Source organism: Nipponia nippon, unplaced genomic scaffold (genome assembly GCF_047370975.1).
Source record: "Nipponia nippon isolate SJK-2023a ecotype South Korea unplaced genomic scaffold, ASM4737097v1 scaffold_6, whole genome shotgun sequence".
NCBI lineage: Eukaryota > Metazoa > Chordata > Aves > Pelecaniformes > Threskiornithidae > Nipponia > Nipponia nippon.
This window is the reverse complement of record NW_028262380.1, coordinates 22,769,375-22,788,386: the sequence shown is the minus strand read 5'-3', so window position 1 is coordinate 22,788,386 and position 19,012 is coordinate 22,769,375. Positions and strand designations below refer to the sequence as shown.

General features: G+C 34.6%; 1 protein-coding gene across 8 annotated transcripts in view; it reads right to left on the bottom strand.

Annotated features, from left to right (window-relative positions):
- PCDH7 (protocadherin 7) overlaps positions 1 to 19,012 on the bottom strand; it is a 286,604-nt gene that overhangs the window by 219,065 nt on the left and 48,527 nt on the right. For 3 of the 8 annotated variants that reach the window (XM_087737276.1, XM_087737277.1, XM_087737280.1), the window contains exon 2: positions 12,850 to 12,909. The exons of 4 other annotated variants lie outside the window; for them this stretch is intronic. In XM_087737276.1, coding sequence (XP_087593402.1) covers positions 12,850 to 12,909 — 60 coding nt within the window. Of the gene's footprint in view, positions 1 to 10,102; positions 10,160 to 12,849; positions 12,910 to 19,012 lie in introns of those variants that run through there. One more of the 8 variants, XM_087737282.1, reaches the window with a different exon arrangement.

Here is a 19,012-nt window from a genome sequence, read left to right as displayed (position 1 = left end):
TGATCTTTTGTGCTTAGTTTTAAGTCTTCATTTTGTTGTGATGGTTTTTTTGCCAGAGGATAGGGTCTTTCCAAATTCCTTTCTCAGGCATGGATGTAAGTGGAATATCTATGTGAAGGATTTCATCTTTTATTTTGAATCAACTAAGTTTCTTTCAGCATCAGACACTTAAGAGAGATTATTATTTTGTGCTGGATTCAAGTTTGAGAATTGGAGCTTATTTACATAGAGACAAAAATGTTTCCTTTTAGAGAACCATGTGTTGGGTTTTGTTCATTATTTATATTTTTCTCCACCTATCTTCCTTTAGCATTACAGTGAGCAGCCCTGTTTCAAGATATCAGCTGTCTCATCCACCTTCTTGTATTACTCCATTGCAGTGTTCTCTACATATACAGAAGCAAAAATCTCAATCAGAAAAATCCAAAACTGTCTCCAATAGGGGAGTTCAGTGAATGAAGAAAAAACTCTAGGGGGACAAATATACGGAGAAACTAACCGCTGCTTTTTAAATTTTCTTTCACATAAAACCAAGTGGAAGCTAATTTGCCCTGGGCATTTTTCTTTAGTCACGGTGCTGAAAACATATTCTTGTCCATTTATATTCATCAGACCTAAATCTGGAAACTGCTATCATGTCGACAAAGAACCAGAGACAGAATTCAATTCCTGTGTTGCTCCTGTGTATGACAATGTGATCTCCATGACTGGAAATTTTCTCAGTGTCCTTGTGTGAGGTGAAGATGGTATCAGTCTGAGTGAGATTAGCAATGTCCATTCACTTTCCTGCCTGGACATGAGAAAGAACGGACTAAAAGGCTAGAAAGTACCACAGTCCTCAAAGAACAGATGTCTCTTTTGAAATAACTCCTGGCTTTATTTTAGGAGTTAAGCAAATATTTTCTGCTGCTCCTCAAATTTAGACATAAAACTGTTAAAAACCTTTATCCATTACTCATCACAGAGTAAACCAGCGACAGAAGCAGAGCACATCGTTAGAACGAAATGCATTGACTGCTTGCAGGAGGAATTCTGTTCTCACAGATATCTACTGGGGCTCCAAAAGAGGCCTTTTTCATCAATTTGGGGACTTTATGTAAGCTATTTTGTGAAACACCATTGGCTCGTCATTCCATAAATTTTGCAAGTTGAAGCAAAACAAACTGTGTGTGCTTTATGTTTTCTGCCCTTTCTGTTCACCAAGAAAGCAGGAACTTCCTAAAAAATTTTGAGCATGGACCACCGCTAGATTTCAAAGCATGTTTTGGATGACCCGACATTCACATTATCACAGTCATATTAGAGAACATTACAAAGATAACACAGCTCTGAAAAACAAGTTGGAATATTATACCCTCATCCAGTGTGAAGACCGCAGCTTGTCAATCACTGACACAGGCACAGGAAGCCAGAATGGTAGCACAGAATGAAGGATGTTTTCAGGAGCATTAATGAAGTTCACTGGATATGGGAGATGATTAAAAAAAAATCAGTTTCCTGCTGGCTTCTTACACTAACTCCTCTTAAATGTGACAGAAAGCTCAACTTTTCCATACATGTCTCAGATTTTACATTAGTCTCTGTGTTCCTTGGGTTTGTCATCACTCTCCTATAGGCATTTTGACTGAAGTTTATGATTTGCTTTAAAGGGCTTTACATGTTTATTTACTGAAGTGGTATATAAATGAACAGAACATCAAAGTGAATGATTGAATATTAAATAAATCAAAAGCACAGTTTCACAAACACTTAAAGTGGAAAAGTACTGCATTTACAAAACTGTCAAATTCATTATTCAATGTATTTACTTTCCTAATACTGATCCCAGACTATCACTAGCCCAAAAAAGAAAGACAGAACATTACAAACTGCTTTGTTTTTCCTGCAAGACATTACAGTCAGGGATAGGTTAAGCTACACAGGACTACACCTTTCTTTTCCGCAAAGGCAGGTAGTCAGAGATGACAGATCTGTACAAAGCTGTACAAAAAGGGAACTTAAACACAGGGAGATTAAATTTTCACCAAAAGCATTCCCAGGGAAGAATACTTCCCCATGGAGAAACAGGAAAACAAAGAAAAAACTGTTATCCCAAGAATTTGCCACTGTAGGTAAAAAACCCACAAGCTAAACCTAAAGCACTGAATGTTCAACTGTGAATAAACTTTTTACCAAGTGAATTACTACATTTCATGGCAATAATTAAGATGATAACATAACATGAAAGAAATTAATGATAAATATGGTGATAAAAGAAAAAACAGAGATTACAAAGTTTATAGTTACACAATCCAAAAAGTCCAGCCAACCAGGGAGGAAGATAAGAACCTGGTTCAGAAATGTGGCATGAAGAATGCAATAGTCACAGAGAAAAGGGATGACTAATAAGAAAACAAAGTAAAAAAGAATAGAGGTTTTAATAAAATGGTAACAACATTCCAAATTAAAATTCTGATTCCAGTGAGGATATTTGGACATCATTTAATTCTTATGATTTATGTTTTCCTCAGTAGAACTACAGCATTGAGACACTGTGGGTTTTATATTAATAGAAAATTATAAATGCCACTGCAATCAGTAACACCGACTTTCTCTTTCATCAGCTAGTGGTCTGGTGCTGATCAGATGATGAAATCAAGGAGAGGGAATTGGTAAACCAGCTAGAGAAAGCATTTCTAATATGATTTAAGACAACAACAACAAAAACAGAAATAAAGGAGCTTTCTCATTTTGTTTTAGTTCACTCCTATCTATGTGATTTCATTTATGCCTATGAAAAGTGTGTATAAAATCCTTATATAGTACTTATACTAACCATAATTTATCCCCTCTCAAAGGGATAAATTACAGCACAATCCAAACACAGTGGAAAGATAAGATCTCTTTTTTTTATGTCCTCCCCTGTATTTTTACAACAGGAAATATACATGCACACATTATGAGAAATCAATATTTTTACTCCCTTCCACTCCATCAGTCAAATAGCAAAATCATCAGAAAAGGGCACCACATCCTACTGTTTGTGATTTGAATTGACTGAATGAGAGTTTGACAAGTCTAAAAGGCCAGCAAAAGACACACAGAATCTCCCTCATTAGATTTTGCACAACAGAGACTACAGAGAGCTATGAATGCACAGTACTATGAATAATAAAACATCTGTGAATTACATAATGTCACTAAGTACGTTCCAAATGGTATGCATATATTAACCCACAAATACAGGCTGGTACTTATTTAATACATAATCGGCAAAAAAAAATGATGTTTCTCAAAGGCCCTGGAAGTCCATTATACTATCCAAATCTCACATATTACTCTAAGAAATGTGATGCTATTCTTATACTACAATAAAAAATAGTCACATCAACAGCTCTTAGTGACAGGTAGCGATATCTTAGGGAAATTCACCAACTTTAATGACACAGTTTAAGTAAATATAATTTCTTCTTGTATGTTCAACTACCTAGAGTCTACAAAGAAAAAAAATGAATATGAGGAAGTTTTATACATGTTAAGACTCAATATTTTCACAACACTTCATATTGCCATTGAAATGCACAGTCAAACTACTAACACAGAGCACCCTCTGACAATCAGAAAAGTCCTTCTTTGTATCACTGCAGACTGCACACAGCTTGATTGGAACCCTCTGTTTTAGAAGTGCCCCCCACCCTGGTGATAAATTATTTTAGGATTTGCATGCTTGCTGTTAGTTTTAATGAATGATGTGTTGCTTTTTCATTGCTGAAGCCAGGCTTCTTTTTAAGCAGCTATAGTAGTCTCATGACAGTGTAATACAGAAATGGATCAGTAATTATAAAGGGGAGTCAAAATTATGATTACTCTACTGTGTATTCTTCTTAATGACTAGTTCAGAAACAGGAACATAGGACTACTGTTTCAAACACAAGTCTGAAACCCCTAGAGAGTTAAATGAATGTTAAACAAAAAAAAAAAAATCACCTTTCTTCTGTCTCTGTGAAATTACCTAGTCTTTCCATTAGTAGAAACACATCACTTAATAAAAATACAAAGCATGTATTATTATTCTATTATAGGTTGATACTATTACATAGAAAAGTCTTTAATAAGTAGTAGCACACTGTTTATCCTCATCTCGTCATACTTAGCATCAGACAGTTTGCCAGTTTACCACACTGAGACCTGATCCAAAACCCACTGAAGTCACTGAGGCGCTTTTTTCTTTTACTTTCTTGAGTCAGAAGTAGGCTTTTAAAAAGGTAAATGCTGTTCACCCTATCATTCCAGTATGCAGCACTCCAAGCCCATCTCACAACTGTCACCTCTGATGTTGTAACCTCCATGGTAAGTTAGCGTAGGAGAGGTTTATCCAGTACAAGAACTGAGGCTATAGAACTTATGAAATTAACAGATGGCCCCAGACTAAGTGTGTTTAAAGGAGATTTTAATTTTTAATGAAAATAATTTGAGATTGGGTATGTAACCAAAACTCAGGTATGTATTTGATCTTATCCCAGAAATAATTCAAGACAGATCATACAGGTTACCATATGGACTGTATTTCATTCCTCCTATTAAAAGTAGATTACAGAAGGACTAAAGCTACTTATGATATTTCAAGCTTACCAGTATTAATTTGAATAAGATAATAAGTGACGGAAGCATGATTGGCAGCCATTGCAGCTACACAAAGTACAAATCTCTTCAGCAGAATTTCAATGGTTTGTAAGACTAAGTATCAAAATATCTAGTAATATTTTCATCTTCCTTTTTTTTAATATAGTAATATTTCTTCAGGTATCATTATTCACCATATTTTTCCTACAAAAAAATTTGCAATATTTATATTCTGTCCTAAAATAAAATCCAGTATTGCAAAGAAGTGTTATGAAAATTTGGAAGTGTAAACTGAGGTATTAGATATGTGCAACATTAAAAAGTCTGTTGATCTGCAAAAACCGTGAAATGCACACAGTGAGTTAGGAATTCAGTATCAGGTGCCAGCCATTGACGTCCATGTCTGGGGACTAGAATTCCAATTGCCTTTTCTTTCCTGGTTATGGCATGTAGGGAAGCAGCCGCCGCAGCTGTACAGGCCCTGAGAGGCAGATACACAACCCAAAGAGATGATACAGATGTCTAGAACCTTCCCACCTGCCACCTGGCTGAATTCACACTGTTTATTGCAAGATGTGGATAACCATCTGTACATCTGTCTAGTACTGACACTTAAGGGTCATATTTTTTAGAGTTAATCACTGGAGTAAGTAAGAGTGAGCGTTTTTGAAAATTCAAACCTATTTCCTACATGCACTATAATAGCTATTGTAATTCTCTCTTGGTGCAGTCCCACATTGCCGGAATACCAGAGACTCAGCAGAGTCCTAGTGCAGTATAAGAGAAAATTTTAACTATATTTCCAATAAATTAGACAAAAATGAAATAGTTACATTTTAAGGACAATTCTCTGCCTTTTTTTTTTTTTTACCATAGTAATGGGAAAAAATCAGTATTCTGAAAATGGCAAAGCTGAAATTATTACACCAGAGATCAAGATTCTGATTTTTTAACTTCAACATACAAAAGCACTACACATATGCAGGTGAGGAGTGTCCCAAAACTCTATAACAGTAGGGCCTCAATCAGCAAATTCCCATTGACATTCACAAATCTTGAGCAGTATTTGCTTAAGCAATCCTCATCATATCCTGTAATGTAAGATGTTTTATATCTATTTAATAAACCAGACAGTTAAGGCACAGAAAGCTAAGGTGACTTCTTTCACCCCACAAAAGCACGTCAGTGTCATCAGCAAGAATGCAATGCAAGATCCCCAATTCCCACTTCCCAGTTCTATGTGTTTATTGCAATAAGCTACAAATTCAGTCAAAGGTGCTACAAATTCAGTCAAAGGTACTACAAACAAATTAATATAAAAATCACCCTAACAACATGTATAAAACCAGTATATATTTGTCAAAGGTCATCCTACTAGAAATAACTTTTTGAGTTAAATCAAAATCTGTCTGGTGCTGTTCACTGACAGTTCTAATTTCAGTGAGAATGATTCAAAGCATGTGCAGAAGGCTTCATGGAAGTGCTCCACAACACAATACAAAATGAAATTGTGTTATATTTAAAATCTAATGTTATACTTAGAAACTAAATTTACTTTTTAAATGGGAGATTAAAATTTAAAATACAGTTTATTAGTATTGAACCTATGTTTTTACCACTTTGTTATTTCAATATTAATCCCAGAAATTGACACCATCAACATGAGAAAACTAAAGGAAAACTAGAGACTGCTCCAAGTGAGTTTATTTTTTTTTAGCTCCCTGCATACGCTTCAAGTTCTTTGGGAATGCTCTGATGTCTGTACATAATACAGGCACAAGCTTTACTCAATGGCTATGATCAGATTCATAAAAATATCCGAACAGATTATCTCTGAAAGACAACAAACCAAACTCAACGGGTAACCAGCAATTATCAACTCCTTATCACTGCAAGATGCTTATACCAACTTCATATACTTTTAAGCATCTGAAACATGAGGTGAGCATGGCATGATGTTACAACATGACAAATTTTACAGACAGGTGTAACTGTACTATTGGCATTCTCCTTTCACTGTCCTCTCTACACTACAAACCCTTCATCATGCATAGGAAACACCTGACTAATTGCACCAGGAAATCCACTCTTTTTATTCCACAATGCTGCCTATAGCTGCTTCTTTCAGACTCCCTGGAGCTTTAATTCACAAGTTTCTAATGCCCTCCACGGGGAGCATTTCAAAATGAGGGATGGAAGCAGGATGAAGGCGAACAAGAAAAACACTGAGTCTCCTACGGATTGTCTAGTTTCCTCTTTTATAATGTAGACTCCTCAGGACAAATCTTATGTATAGCTGTGTCACTGCCAGCACTGAGTATATAATCAATGGTTTCACAATACTATCGAATTAATTGCTTCCATACTATGTCTTTTTTTCAAATTTGTTGAAAGTCTTTACCCACTAACAATGTCAATACATTCACACTTCACAGTCAGGGAATACTCGACTAAAAACAAACATGCTATCTATATTTGAAACCAACATAAAATAATAAGTTTCATTTGCTTCCCTAATACGATATTTTAGGAAAAAAGGTAACCTATAAAATATTTTTTTTCTTAAATGCAGCATGGTTAAATCTAAAGCATTCTTTGATGAAAGTGCACTGAAGTGTATATACAGAACTGTCCCATATACATAATGATGAAAATTAATATCTGTTTCAAACAATTTGGCCAGGAGGCAGTTTATAGATGTTAAGCAAAAAAGGATTTGCTTTGAAAACCAGTTCTCCCAGCTTCAGTGAAACAGAGGACATTAAAGTATTTCTACAATATCATACTGCTCTTTACAGACATTTCTATGGATCTCATCACTATACCTTATAAACATTTCACAAAACAAAATGGATCAAACAGTTTTCTCTGATTGAGATAATGAAAATGTATTCTCTGTTTTCACAGGTGTAGCCCCAAAGAGGTGGGTACTAGTGGCAGACCTAGGAATGAAGACTGAATCTCCTGGTTTCTAGCCCTGCAACAGCTAATACAAGTCTAGCTTTCTGCCCCTCTGTAGAAATGGCATTGTGAGGTTAGTAAAGTCAAATACATCTTCTATCATTAGATGTATGCTAAAGCAAACCAAGTGAGATGAGACATTTCTACTTAAACTTGTTCCATGTTAACCAACATTAAACTTAAACGCAGAAATGTTTTGAGCTTGAACACATTTAAAGTTCCTCTGAGATCAAGTCTCTCTATAGTCTCAGGGAGAGAGACACCAAAAACAGTTTCATCCTAAATATTAGAAAACCAACTCAGGCTGACATGAATAGGCACCCAGAGATGCCTACTTCTGACCATAAAATCTCTCAGTTGTGAAACTATACAGATAGCTTAGATGAGACACCAAGCTTTACATAATCATAATCCACTTGTTAAAATCAAGCATGTGTAACATGCTAACTCCTTTCTTAGAGGTGGAAGCTGAGACTGGGGCAAGTCAGGTAGAGTTATCTTTACTCCCTGTGTACTTCTACCGTTCTCACAATACAGGGGCGGATAACAGAAGTAAATCGTCATTCTTCTAGCAGTAAAAAGGAAAAGCAGATGGACATTTATGATGTAGAACTATGCCCACACAGCCTTCTGAGGTTACTTAGTCTATATACCACTCTTGCTCATATTTGCTAAAATAAAATTGCTCTAAACAGTATTCAAGAAGTAATACATTTTTCCAGAAACAATAATTGTATGTGTACAGTTTCACAGTTTAAAGAAAGGTTATTTTGTGTCAAAAGCAAATTTAAAGTCCTGCTACTTTCCTGAATAGGAACTCTGCAAAAAGTAACATAAACAGATAACTAAGCCTGATAAGATAGGCTACAGAGCATAATTAGGTTTACTGAAATCCTTCAGAACATTTTTCTCTGTCATATTTCTCAAAGATAATATATAAATAAATATAGTATTAATAGGTGTAAATAATAAATAATAGAAAACTTTTGGAAATTGGTTGGTTGGCACTTGCTATTCAAAATGGTGTTACTGGGCTAAACTGAGGCTGTTTAAACATGAAAAGTAATCTGATTTGGAAGAAAATTAATTTTAAACTAGATCTGAAAACATTAATGCCTTCCTTGAATTCCACACTGAAGACTACTGAGGGCTCTATTGTAACTGCCAGGGGACATAATGAACATTTTTTTTTCCCATTAGCATCATAACTCACTTAGAAAGGGCAACAAACTGCTTTCCTCTGATAGATAGCTCTGATGCCATTTCTAGGAACTACAGATCAAAGGAAAACTCACTGCTGAAATAGTAATCTACCGGGGTATGATAAAGACTAGTAATTTGATTGTGGTTTCTTGATATTTTGACACATGTTCTAACTAAAACAAATAGCTGAATTTCAAACAATGAAACTGTGTAGGCATGTTCATGGTGTTAGAAAGGGTTATTTAAGGAATTCATCACATATTACACTCGATGTAGATTCTTGCAAAATATTGAGAGCAGTACAGAAGCTGGAACACCATTTCACATAATTATAGTTTTCCCTAAATATAATGTCAAAAGTCACATGTAATGTCTGCAAGCACAACAGATTAATTTTTTTCCCAATGCAGAGGGAGATAATCTTGAGTTTGTAAGCAGGCATAATAAGTATACGTTGGAAATCTAAATGTAGCCACTGCGTTTGAGCATACAAAGCTATCTTTTACCAGCTCAGCAAAATTCAGTCAACTTAATGACTCTCAAACAGTAAAATGAGTAATGGGTTAAAGTATGGATTATCACACCAGATTTTAAATGGTGAGTGGGCAAATCCAAGCCTCTGTGCTTATAGGCCTAAATGAAGCTTGCAGGAAGAGTAAGGACAGAGGTTTTTAATAAGCCTGAGAAATCTCAAGTGAAGATTTTAAACTGTTTAATGAACATTTGCAAAAACATTTTATTTAAATTAAATTACATTGTTCACCCTGAGACTAAAATGTAGTCTAGGTGGTGGAAGTTTGCTTAATTTAATCCTTTAGTTTAGGTTTGACGGATCGGTTAGCAAGTTGAGTACTACTGAGAAGACCACATCTACTTCTCCATCTATATTTAAATTTGCAATTGGCATCAGTGAGAGTGCCTCTACAAACTGTGACAGTACACAGTCCCCAGAAGTATAACCATTAAGAAGAGAAAACAGATCTTGTGCCACACAGTTTCATTTCCCACTTGTTGCCACTTCCTATATTATTTCTACTAATAATTTATCTAACTTGCGTTTTAACTAGCTAAATCAATTGCGTATCTCAACTTCCCTGATAGTTTGCTACTGACATATCTTGTTCTTTAATGGTCTTGTATAAAACAAACATGAAAATAAAGCGATACTAAAAGAAGAGTTGTCTTTACTCGTACAAGCAGTCTCACTGGGTTTATTTGGCCTGTTCATATGAGTAAGGCAAGTCAGATTTGGCTTTAAAAGCTTTAACTTAAGCTCGTAAAAGGTAGGAAAATGAGAGGCATATGGATGTACCTTTTTTTCTCATCCATGTGGGACAATGGCAAGTAGAAAGTAGAATGTCACTTGTCACAAATAGGCTTTCACTCCCTCATTCTGACAGAAAAAAAGACATTGCCCAACAATGAAGCAGCCACAGGAGGCAAACAGGAAAGAAATAGTTGAAAAAAGCTATATCACCACTTGTAATTCTGAAACTCCCAGTGTCTTGCAAGTTGATGTCACACAAGAAAAAATCCTTCATTTGGTCTCCTACAGTTTTGCTGACCTTTCCCTATTGGTGTTGTAGTAGGAGGTAATATAACAGTGCTTTTATTTCATACAAATCACTTGGCTGCTAAACTCTGTGAAATCTGAAAATTACAGTAATTGCACAATATTTTTCAAGGGTCCTCTCTTGGTAATTGCTTCTGACCAGAAAATTAAATATAGAAGAATGAAATTGCAATGAACACAGAAGACACAATTTTGATTTCATTCCCAGTTGCAGAATAATTTTATTGAAATAAAGAGTTGCTGTATCTGAGATAAGAACCTGACCAGAGGTCCTTAACATTTCTCTCTACACTTTCCAGGTTAAACTTTTTTTTTCTTACTAAGACAATGTCTATATTCAGAAAAAGGCTGAAAATTTCACAAATATATTTGCATACTTAATGCATTTACTTGTGCAAAATGTTACATGTTAAATATTTTTTGTCATTTTTTCTCATCTTTATGTACGCTTCGCAACTGCTCTGCACTCATGAAATATGGTCAGTGGGTTGCAGGAATTTCATATGCCATTTCTAACCATCTATTGAATTAAAGGAAAGGGTTAGAAAATGCAGAAGAAACAATCTGTGTGCCGATTTTTCTAACAAAGCTGTTGGTACTAACTTTTATAGTTTATTTGATATTCCTAAACAATGCATCCCAACGGAGAAAAAATGTTTTTCTTGATGTCTTTTGCATCTTTTTCCTTCTCATTCCTGTATGTCTTAACTTTAGTTTCCTTTCTCTACATATTTTATCAATTTCCATAGGTTTCCTTTTTGCAGAATTATTAAAGGTCTCAATGTGTTCTCCTTTCAACGAGTTCCAGGCTAGCAATCAAGGTTAAATAAACAAAGTACATGTAGAAAACCTGAATCAATTCAAAAATGAAAGAATTGATTTTTTTATTTTAATTTTGCTCATTGATTTTGTTCACAGAAAACAAAATCAATATAGTAGCAGCATACAGACTTTGAAGTTTAATAACATATCTCAGTACAATAAAGAGGTCAAAGCCCCTACTGTATCATAAATTCCTCCACTTGGAACTAATTACTACAAGTGGAAAAAAGTGGCAGACTACCAGTTTTGAAAGGATAAACACAAAGGGTGAGCTAATTCACACATAAATGCATGACAACCAGGAGACAGAAAGTGTTTTTCAGCATTGTTGTTCATACAGTTGAAAAGCCATATTATGAAGGAAGGCAAGTGATAATATACACTTTAGTTACAAATATAATACAGTTTCCTCTCCCAGTTATGCCAGCTTTACATCAGAAACTTGAATGGGCTGAAGTTATGCTTTATTCATAAGAAAAAGAGCTTGTTGAAAAATTATTAATACTTAAAATATCCTCTTTTGTTTTTCCTTATGATGAAAATGAAGGATATGAATGAATAAATTATTTAGGAGAAAATATTCAACCTTTCTTTTCTCTAAATCATAAGTTCATATACTATATAGTGTAATATCCAAATACACATATAAAATAAATATAAAAATTGGTATATGTATATAAGAAATTGGAGTTGGCACTATAGTCTTTGTCTTTATATGATGTATATAGCTTAATAATGGCTGCAGATTCAGAGGTTTTCCCTACATGTGGTTTTGATATTGGCAATTGTACAGTCCTTGGCCCAATTATTCTAGAGTGCTCTAGCCAAGTGAATTAACTTGTGTTTAACAACCAAACTGCATGTGTGTACATGCGAGTGACTGTTGATTTTCCTATTCACTGGTAGAATAATTTAGCATGTTTTGGTTTCTTCTCTCTATCTACCTCAGTTTCCTTGTAGAGCTATTTTTCTCAGCAAAATCTGAAGGACCCAATGCTGTTTCCCCTAATTCCTCTCCCCGACTCTGTCTCCTGTCCCCAAGTAGTATGAAGATTTTCAAATACTAAAACTATATCTGGATTTCCAGAAATTAGGTCCTGAGGTATAAAATTTTTTCTTTGTTTGTCTAACACATCATCAGGGTTGTTCATTTTTTTCAGCAAACCACAAATACTTCCTTGATTCAAATACTAAAAATTCAATCTTGTTCACACTCATCTCCCAGTTACTAATTGAAGCAATCATCTAATCAAATTTCAGTCCTTTCAAAGATGGAACAAAGCAGAAAATGGTGAGTTTTTTCATCCTATTCATACTCTTAAATTAGATGGTATTTGATCCTGTTCCTCCACTTATGACCATTTCTGCTTTCCAAAGCTTTCTCACATACCATTTGTTTTTCTGGTTTGGATTCTTGACTCTGTTTAATATCTCTCCAAATGCATCCAAAATGTAATCTGAATCTCTTGTTTTCAGTGTTTTTTAAAATGATTTATGATGTTTTTTTCATTTTTCTTTCTTTTTTTTTAAATAGCTTTGCTTTCAAGGTCCACTTAGTTCTGCAGTAACCCTGCCCCCTGGGAATCAATTTCTTAACATGAGAGTAAAGAGAGTTCATGTGTTTTGTCATCCAACATCCCTTAGAGTTGGAGTTTCATTTCATAAATAATTCACTTACGAGCACATACATTCATTTTACATGATTCCTCAATGTGGCCAGGGTGCTGCGCAGTCTGCACTGTATCCACCTACAAAAAATACAAAAATATATGTCTCCTTACCGGGATGTGAGTAGGGTTTGGCTAACCTAATTGTGTATAATGGATCTTACAAGTGAGCAAAAAGATTCCTCTTCTCTCCCTTAGGTCCAAATATACTCCATAAAATAACTATTTGGCAGTGAAAACAGTTAGAATAGTGTTATGTATTGTTAAGAAAAAGAAGAAATTAAGTGAACTATGTCCAGGAACAGGATGGTTTTAAATTATAGAGAAATTGTAGTGATTTATATGTTCTTCCTTTTCTTACCTATACTTACTGCAAACAGAGTAAAAAATAATATAAATGTTTCAGGTATCTGTGACAAGCATAATTTTTCTCCATGAAGTGATGGGATAAATAGTGCAGTAAGTCACTAATAATATCAGATAGTTGAAAGAAGCAAAGAATAGGAATTTCATAAGAAAACAAACAGGCAACTCTTCTTCCCCTCATCCACCTCACACTCCCTCACCAAAAAAAAGAGGAGTGAGCAAGCCAGATTTGGAGGACAATATCCAGTATACAATGACAATTCTATGAACATCTAAGTTATTCAAAATGCCAGGCATCAACTATTACGCTACAAGGTGGACATAAAGAAAACGGAGAACTAGGGGGAAACGTGCTTCCTTTGAATCACTTTGATCCATACATTTATGAAGGAAACAAGGCACTAGAGAGACATGCACGTCTAGTGATAAACAATGAAGGTTTCTGTCCAGTGTATTCTTCAAAAACAACTCTTAAGATATCACTCAGAAAGGGGTCATCTACACAAAAAAACATTAACCCATTATGTGGTGGTTACATAACATGTTTGGTTGGCATTCACCAGACAGTCTTTTCAGCTTTTCCAGCATTTTTGTATTATTAATAATTTATATTTATTTTACATCACTCACTACTAAGTCCTTATTTTCCAACATTTTAATGAATCACTTCTTCTAATCTATTACACATACGCAAAGTTAAAACCAAATTACACAAGTGTAGGATAGCAATGTCAAACATCTCTACAAAGCAGCTTTTGCTCTATGAACATAATCCATAAAAGACTCCCAAATGTCCTCAAATAAGTAACGTCTGTTCCTCAATCTAAATATGGTCTTCTTACAGGAAGCCATCTGGGACAAGCAAGCAAAACATTCTGCTTTGGTTGCAGAAGAAATATATTTACGCCTCAGTAAAATTCTTCATCATCATCAGTCCAACTATATGCAAATCTCTTTGTTCAGTTTCCACTGTCTTAGCTTGACTAAAGGACAAAAATGCTAAATTGGCCAAAGAAGTTTTATAGAAATATAGGTAATGCACTTACTTATCTATCTATCTGTCTGTCTTGATTGATCTATCTGTCTATTAATCTATCTATGATCTACCTATCATTTAAGTACACTGAGTACATCAAAGTTTCTAATTTCAAAGTTATTCAAATTTATATAAAAAAATAAATTTTGCCAACTTTAAGGAGAATGCATTCACTGGAATGGTAGACTTGCCCAGTATGTAATCAATAGAGATTTGTTAACACGTATTTTAAATATCTTTCTCCAAGATACAAACACAATTTTGAGCATTCGGTGCATTCATAAGGTATTTCTGAGGTCAAAAAGGTTCATAAATGTAACAGAATTTTTCTATAATTAGAGCTCCCTTCCATGACAGATACTTATGCTTTTTTTTCAGTTAACAAATCAAATCATAAATCAATGTAGGAGAAAAGCTAAAACAAGCAAAACCAATTACCTGACACATATTAGACAAAGTGTTAAAACTTTTTATCAAAAATGCAATATATTATATCCTCACAAATTCAAATAATCATGACGGTCTCAGTGTGTGTGTCTATATTACCTGCTGATGCAGTTTAAAAAGGGAAGGATAACAGTGCAATTTGTTGTGCCTCTCTACGTTGCATCTTAATGAGCAATAAAGTTTGTACCACTTCCCAATCTTAGGCATACACTGTGCAGGCACAGAGAGCAAACTGATGGAGGACCTTGCATCTGCATTGCAAGTGATATGCACCACATGACACCCTGAAGACAATGCTGGAAGGAAGACGATGCTTCAAAAGGATCAGTGGTGCACTAAAATACGTACAACAGGACTCCAAATATAGACTCAAGTCAAATTCACACCCAAAAAAACCCTTCCTGTGCTCTGTATCATTAGTGTAGATGCATCCATACATAATGATAGAAAAAAAATAGAAAATTATCTTTTCTCCTTCACTAAATTTCTGTGAAATGAGCTGCTGTTTTCCTCATTTTTCTATGGCAGTTGAAGAATCTTACTAATTTCCAGGAAATTTATATTACTGTCTTGTTCTTCCTCACATTTCCTGGCATGAAAATGCACATACACCAATGAGTTAAATGAAGAACTGAGAGTCACTACATCAGTTTTCAGGAGCAAGATGCTTGCAGTTCTACTCTAATCCAGTTCATAATACTGAAATACAGGTCTAGAAGTTTCTTATTACGTACTGAGTCCAGTTTCTCTTTATCATAGGCATAATCTCACTTATTTCCTTGATAGGTTAGAATTTTCTTGCATGAATATTTCAATAGGAAATCTGTTCCAGAATTTCAATGATGCAGTATATAAAAATCATTGTAATAACAACCCCAAATTTATTCCTGGGTATTTATACCTGTTTCTTCTTTTTCCTTAACTTACATATTCATTGCCATTGCAAAGTGAACTTTTAGTATTATTGATATATATTTGTTATTATATGTAATTATCTTTCATTAAGTGAGAAGCCACACTTTAACAAAGTATAGATGATCACAGCCACAACATATTGCTACAAACTCTGAACAATTAACTTCCCACAACATATTGCTACAAACTCTGAACTTTTAACTTCCCACAACATATTGCTACAAACTCAGAATGATTAGCTTCTGCAAGCACCTTTTTATCGTTGATTTTTTTTTTTGCCAGTCATCTCACTTTATTCTTAGCACTAAATCTGTGTCTATAAATACATTATGATTGCAGTATATATTATATATTGGTCTGACTGATGTGTGTGTATTACTAAAAATTTAAGACATTACAAGTTTCTGTATCATTCAACATGTCTTAAACAGAAGTGAAAGGCACAACATGCTCATTTTTGCCCACTACAGCAAATGCTAGATAAAAATATATCTCCATAGATTTCCTGTTACATTTCACAAGATGCTTCTAACTTATTTTTAAACTTCTTTTACACACACAATTTCATTTTCAGTTTGCGACAGAAATTAAAATAGGATATGGGGAACTACAGGAAGTGTACTCAATATATTTTCTTAGAATATACATGTTGAATAAGCAATACTAATTCTCATATTCTTAAACAAACAAAAGAAAATAAATCAGTAAATAAAATATTCTGTATCTTTATGTTGTACCATTTGTACAATATTTGTGAATCATTAAAGGCCATAAATAGGGAAAAAAAATATGCAAATTGAAACTGATGAAAAGTTTGTCTGAATAAGAAATGAATGAGGACTGTGTCGTGGTTTAGCCCCAGTCGGCAACTGAGCACCACACAGCCACTTGCTCACCCTCCCACCCAGTGGGATGGGGGAGAGAATCTGAAGAGCAAAAGTAAGAAAACTCGTGGGTTGAGATAAGAACAGTTTAATAATTGAAATAAAATAAAATAATAATAATTACTAATAATAATCATAATGAAAAGGAAAACAACTAAAGAGAGAGAGAGAGAAACAAAACCCAGGAAAAACAAGTGATGCAACCGCTCACTACCCACCAACCGACCAATGTCCAGCCAGCCCCCAATCAGCAATCACTGACCCCCCAGGCAACTCCCCCTGGTTTATATACTGGGCATGACGTCATATGGTATCGCATAGCCCTTTGACCAGTTTGGATCAGCTGTCCGGGCTGTGCCCCCTCCCAGGTTCTTGTGCACCTGGCAGAGTATCGGAAGCTGAAAAAGTCCTTGACTAATGTAAGCACTGCTTAGCAACAACTAAAACATCAGTGTGTTATCAATGTTATTCTCATACTAAATCCAAAACACAGCACTATACCAGATACTAGGAAGAAAATTAACTCTATCCCAGCCAAAACCAGGACAGACTGCCACATATGATCACAAAGAGATGCATAGATTTTTGTCATTAGAATTTCTGTAAGAGATATGGTCTAATTTGATATAAGAAAACCTATTAATAATCCTGATGATGAAAGTTGAAAAGACAAAAATGTTAAAGAAGTCAACTTAAAAAAGTAACACACCTAGATTTAGTACACAGTTTAACATGACTGTGTTCTCATTTAAACTTATTAAATTCAAATTGCCATATTCTTAACTACTTTGCTTCAGCTGGGTCTAGTTTTGCAACTTCATTGTGATTACTGCTGACTCTTGCATGTTAGGTAAAAGGTAAATCAAGTCCATCAAAACTAAGCTTTCTACTTCATACAAAAAACAGAAAAATAAACAAATTATTATTTTTTAACCCATCATTACAAGCATAAAATTGATAAAAAAGGCATATTATCATTCATTATCTTTACAAACTCTCTGGTTTATTGATTTCCTGCTCACACTATGCCTGTGGATGAATTTTGAACATTTAGGCATCTGGCAAATCCCACCACTTCCTATTATTAGGATATTAGGATTATGTTCTGTTCATAGCCACACTTTGCAGTAATATGGTGATGTATCAACCACTCTTCATGTTAAGCACCAGAGGCTTGCTGGCTCACAAAGATAGTGGTTAGAGATGGAAAGACTGTGTCCATGACATTGCCCTGAAATTCATTCATTCATCCGTCCACATAAACTAAAGAATTTATACCTTAGAATGCAAAAAATCACATATACTTAACTGTTTAGCAATCAGTTCTTTCTAAAAAAAAACCCCAAAATGTTGTAAATTAATCATAAATATATACCTTCTAGTAGTAGGTAGGAATGAAAACCAAAATATAAAATATCCCATTTAACTCTCTCATCCACTCTCACACAAGCACTCTAATAATAAAAATGTTGCGTATTTAATGCTATTTACTACAATGCCTTGCAATTCCTGAAGCATATAAGTGTCTTCATTACAATCCAGTATAATGATATTATTGTTCTATTTTCAATACAGATGCATTGACTTATTTCAGGGAGACAGTGTTCAGAAATATAACTTGCTAATAGTGTTTTGAAGGCACAGAGTGGAATAACATAGGATTAATCTACCTAAAAAGTCTCAATAATGCAAACTTCTATATGGTTTGCATATTACTTCTGCAATACATTTATTAAAATTCTGTCACCTTACCCTACTGAACTAATGCATTAAGAAGCACTATAATAATAAGAATGTTACCTATTTAAGTTATTTATTACAATCTTAAGCCAGCAACACTCTGGACTTCCCTGAAAACTGAGTAATACTGCCATATCAAGAAAAAAAAAGGCTCACAGAAAAACAGAACAGCAAGTACTGATATCCTTAGATGCCTCTGATGCTGCAAACCTCACACTGAGAGGTTTGTGCTGCTCTTTAAACAGCTTACAGAACATAGCTTGATCTGTAGATAATGCTACTAATAGTTTAATTTGCTGTTAAGAAACTGAGGCATGAAAAGCCTGGCCCTTGTTTTGTTGCTGTTGTTTCTTTTCTTTTTTTCCTTTTCTTAGGAGTACAGGAACGTACTGGAAGGGAAATATCTGTATAATTGTTTTTCTAAACTGACGAAGTTCAATTTCAAAACTAGTAAGATTTTTTTACATCACTTCATACCACCAGAGGGTTGAAATCTTTTTTTCAATTTCTAGACTAAATATATAGTGGTGTATTAATTACTATTATATCAACATTGTTCTTTAATACTTTGTGCTGGTATTTATTCCCACTATTTTTATGAAGAGCAACCAAATCCCCTCTCACCACTTCCTTTCCTAGGGCTCTGAGGTACATGTAGCAGTGGCTTAAAACCAGATGGCAGGAATAGTTACCACCCTCATCCATCTGCTCCACCCTTCTGATGGGCATTAAAGCCTTTAGGGCAGGGTTATATGATATGCCTATGAATGAGCTCATATACTATTGCAGTCTTCAG